The sequence below is a fragment of the Sinocyclocheilus grahami genome, unplaced genomic scaffold, assembly GCF_001515645.1.
Source record: "Sinocyclocheilus grahami isolate Dianchi unplaced genomic scaffold, SAMN03320097.WGS_v1.1 scaffold16.1, whole genome shotgun sequence".
In the NCBI taxonomy this organism is placed as follows: domain Eukaryota; kingdom Metazoa; phylum Chordata; class Actinopteri; order Cypriniformes; family Cyprinidae; genus Sinocyclocheilus; species Sinocyclocheilus grahami.
In genome coordinates, this window is record NW_015505195.1 from 5,062,558 (window position 1) to 5,066,824 (window position 4,267).

General features: G+C 35.8%; 1 protein-coding gene and 1 non-coding gene across 2 annotated transcripts in view; both read left to right on the forward strand.

Annotated features, from left to right (window-relative positions):
• LOC107550115 (voltage-dependent L-type calcium channel subunit alpha-1F-like) overlaps positions 1-1,138 on the forward strand; it is a 23,132-nt gene extending 21,994 nt beyond the window's left edge. Inside the window, exon 41 of the mRNA XM_016231344.1 lies at positions 551-1,138. Coding sequence (XP_016086830.1) covers positions 551-799 — 249 coding nt within the window. The 3' untranslated portion in view covers positions 800-1,138. The remainder of the gene's footprint in view (positions 1-550) is intronic.
• Positions 1,139-2,509: 1,371 nt separating this feature from the next.
• On the forward strand, positions 2,510-2,582 carry trnaw-cca (transfer RNA tryptophan (anticodon CCA)). The gene has a single exon. It is a non-coding gene; the product is annotated as a tRNA-Trp (tRNA).
• Positions 2,583-4,267: the final 1,685 nt, after the last annotated feature.

Consider the following 4,267-nt stretch of genomic DNA (forward strand, 5'->3'; position numbering starts at 1 on the left):
TATATATATATATATATATATATATATATATATATATATATATATATTATCTATGGACTTTATATTAAATAAAATTATCTAGTAAACTATATTTAATAAAATCATTTTAAAATATAAAATCTAATACAATAATATTCATGTATTATGAAATGTAATTTATTCCTGTGATGGCAAACCTGAATTTTCAGCAGTCATTATTCCAGTCTTCAGTGTCACATGATCCTTCAGAAATCATTCTAATATGCTGATATGATGCTCAAGAAACATTTCTTATTATCTATAACGAAAACAGTTAGTGATACATTTTAGGATTGATAGAATTAATATAAAAAAATAGCATTTTTAGAAATATAAATCTTTTGTAACATTATAAATGTCTTTACTGTCACTTTTGATCAATTTAATTCATTTTTGCTTAGTAAATATATTAACTTCTTTTAAAAAAATCGTACAGACCACAAATGTTTGAACGGTAACATATATGTCATCTGAGTTTGACATGGATAGTGCCATCAGTCACTCCAGATCTTTCTCTTTTTGTCTTCCTCAGGTCTTGATCTCTGAGGGTTTGGGGTTGTATGCCAAGGACCCAAAATTTGTAGCCTTTGCCAAGCGTGAGATTGCAGATGCCTGTCACATGACCATAGATGAGATGGAAAGTGCTGCAAGTGATCTCTTGAGTCGTGTGGGCCCTGGGGAGAGCCAAGGCTTCTCAGCCATATACAGTGATGAGGAGCCGATAAGGAGCCACGAGGAAGAGGAATTGGCTGATGAGATGACTTGTGTTACATCTTTTTGAATAACAGAAAAAGAGCCAATCAGGTCATCAGTAGGTGGAGCAACAGAATCCTGACTGAACAATCATGCTGTTCTGAGTCACAGAAAGACTCTGGTGAGAAAAAGGTTTTGCTCTGAAATATTGTTACCAGTTCATGCTCAATCTGTGAAAGAGACCAGCTCCAATTTACCCTGTCAACATGGCAGTTTTAAATTCTTTAAATTCAGATCTCTGAAAGGACTTGTTTTATAAACAGCTTATCATGTTGAACATGTTTTATATATGTAAATGTGTTTTTACTCCATCATTCATGTCTATGGTTGTCTATTTATTTTTAAACGTCATTTACAGATGGATTCTCCTACCTAAAATATATAAACAGTATTTTAAATTATTCAAATAAATAATTGGCTACACTTTACTTGAAGGGGTGTGCATAAGACTGGCATGACACCTTCATAATCATGACATGACACCTACATAATCATGACATGACACATGTCATGAATATGAAGGTTTTTTATGCATGTTTATGTCATTAAGGGTCATTCGCTCAGTTATGTAATTTTTAATGCAAAGATGACATTGTTTGAGATGTCTTTGTTATGGGCTATGGTTAGGGGTAAGGGTAGGGTTAGGTTAGGGTTAGGTCAAATAATGTCATATTTGCATTAAAAATGACATAACTGAGCGAATGACACATAATGACAGTTGTCATAAACATGCATAAAACCTCCTTCATATTCATGACGTGTCATGTCATGATTATGAAGGTGTCATGTCAGTCTTATGCACACCCCTTCAAGTAAAGGGTTACCAAATAATTTAAGAATTGTATTAATAAATAATTGAAATATTAACACTTATAATCATTGTACAGGTTTGTCTGGCATTTTCTGTAAACAGTATGTGTTTATTTTTTTCCATTTTTTCCACGATAGGCTCCACTCCTTGCTTAATCGTCTTTGAACATGGTTTCAGTCTTTAAGTGGTGTTTGCTCCAATTCCAGCTTAATAATTTTAAAATATAAACATGATATTGGAACAAAAAGCACACTGTTTAGAAGAAGCAAATTACTTGTGTTGGGTTGCACAGAGCCTGGCCGGAATTTCAAGGACACTTTTTTTAGGACAGTAAAATAAAAAAAAATTCTTTTTTTGGGAAAAGTTGTTTAATTTTGTATTTTGTTACTATTATTTAATTGGTGGTTTTCATTTTTTATTCCAGTTTTATACATGTGGTTGATCTTGACATATTGCTGATATGCCTAGCCACTTTAGTCTAGTCAGATTCCTTTTACTGATCGCAATACCCATAGGACAGCCACAGCAACAGTGATCTATTCAGAAGGAGAACACTGTGCCCTATCCATGGGTCTCATACAGTAAAAATGGAAATTGCTGAACATTTTCTAAAAATAAATGACCACTGATTGCAGCTGAGAACTTGTCTGTCATACCACATCTCGGTTATCCCAAGCGTTTGCTCCCTTCCCCAACAATTTTACTTCATTAGTGTAAATATGCAGAACATTATTAATATAACCACTTCACATGGAATATTCTAATAACTAAAGATTTATATGTGAGATTGAATGCGAGTTTTATGAAATTCTGAATGATGTTTGTAAACAAATATAAAGATGAAATGTTTCCACACTTTGCAATCTGTCATTTTTATAATATCTGGAGAATCATGGCCATCATGGCCATGTACTACATTATGCTGAAGGCCCAGTGGCCTAATGGAGAAGGCATCAGCCTCCAGAGCTGGGAATTGTGGGTTCAAGTCCCACCTGGGTCACTTTATACGTTATATGTTTTATTAGATGTGTGCCCAAATTGTTTGAGGAAAAATGTATGCTTAATATTAAGTGTTCTCTATCAAGGGAATGTAGAAAAGGTTGAAGACTGCCAGCCTGACCTACAGTTTACTTTTTTTGTTGTTAAATATAAGCTGTGCTGATGCATTGTATTGTTTACATCTGCACTGATTTGCAGGGGTGTGAAGTAACGAATTACAAATACTCACGTTACAGTAATTAAGTAGTTTTTATCAGTAATTGTACTTTTTTGAGTAGTTTAAAAATTGTGTACTTTTACTTTTACTTGAGTACATTTTAAGTGATGTATCGGTACTTTTACTCTACAATTTCCCTCCATTTGTGGTCGTTACATGCTTATTTTAATTTTATTTTTATCCATCAACGTGATTGGATAGAGAGTAATAGGTCTCGTGACTTTCATCAAATTAAATTGTGCTGAATAACTTTCATCTTTTCTTCAACTGAATACTGTTTCCATGCTGTTTTTGATGTTTTTTAAAGAGTTGGCAGTCAAAATTAAAACTGCTGGATGATAGATATTCTTCATTCTTTATGACAAATAAGATAATGTGACTTACAGAATGTACAACATTTTTAAAATCTATAAATTGAGGTGTACAGCATTTATTATGAGGGGGTAGAATCCACAGTTCATTACTCACTACTCAATACTCATGAGCACTTTTAAATAGGCTACTCTTTTACTCTTACTCGAGTAGTTTTTTGAGCAAGTACTTTTACTCTACTCACACTACATTTTTTTGGAAGGTAATGGTACTTTTACTTGAGTATATTTTTTCAGTACTCTTTCCACCACTGCTGATTTGAGACCAGACCACTTTGCAAGCCACTGGCTTCAATTGTAGTGGTGCATTGTGTGGGAGGACACTTTCTTTAGCCCTACTGGCCTTCGAGCTCAACTGTCCCACCCCTTCTTCCAGACATCTGGATCTATGAAAAATGTTCTGCATCATTACTTCATCAAAATTAAAGGGCCCATATGATGCAATTTCAAATTTTCCTTTCTCTTTGGAGTGTTACAAGCTCTTGGTGCATAAAGAAGATCTGTAAAGTTGCAAAGACTAAAGTCTCAAATCCAAAGATATATTCTTTATAAAAGTTAAGAGTCAACCACTCCTACCTAAAACGGCTCATTCTAACACGCCCCCACATGTCTATGTCATGATGTGGGAAGATTTGCATAACAACGCCCAAATGTTCACGCAAAGAAAGAAAGCGTAACTTTTATTCTCACTGTAGTATTGTTGTTGCTGCCATGTCGTGAAGGCGCTGTGTTTCGTTGTGAAAGCGAAACTACTTTGTTTGGCCTTCCAAAAGAGGACGATATCCGCTTCGTCATGCCTGGAGCTGATCCGTGCTGGTCGCTGAGGAAATACATTAACTTCGCGCTGTGGATCGCCAGATCGGCTTTCACCGTGGACGAAGCTGAGTCCAGCCCAGGGTCGTCACATGTGGTTGCCGCAAGCCCGCCGGCCGCCGCTCACTCCAGCCGCGCGCCGCTGCTCACTCTAGGCCTCCGGTCTCCGCTCACTCTAGCCCACCGTGTGTGACGCTGGGTTTTGTTGTGAAAGCGAAACTACTTTGTTTGGCCTTCTAAAAGAGGACACGACTAGAAATCAGTGGTTAAGTTGTATTTACAACA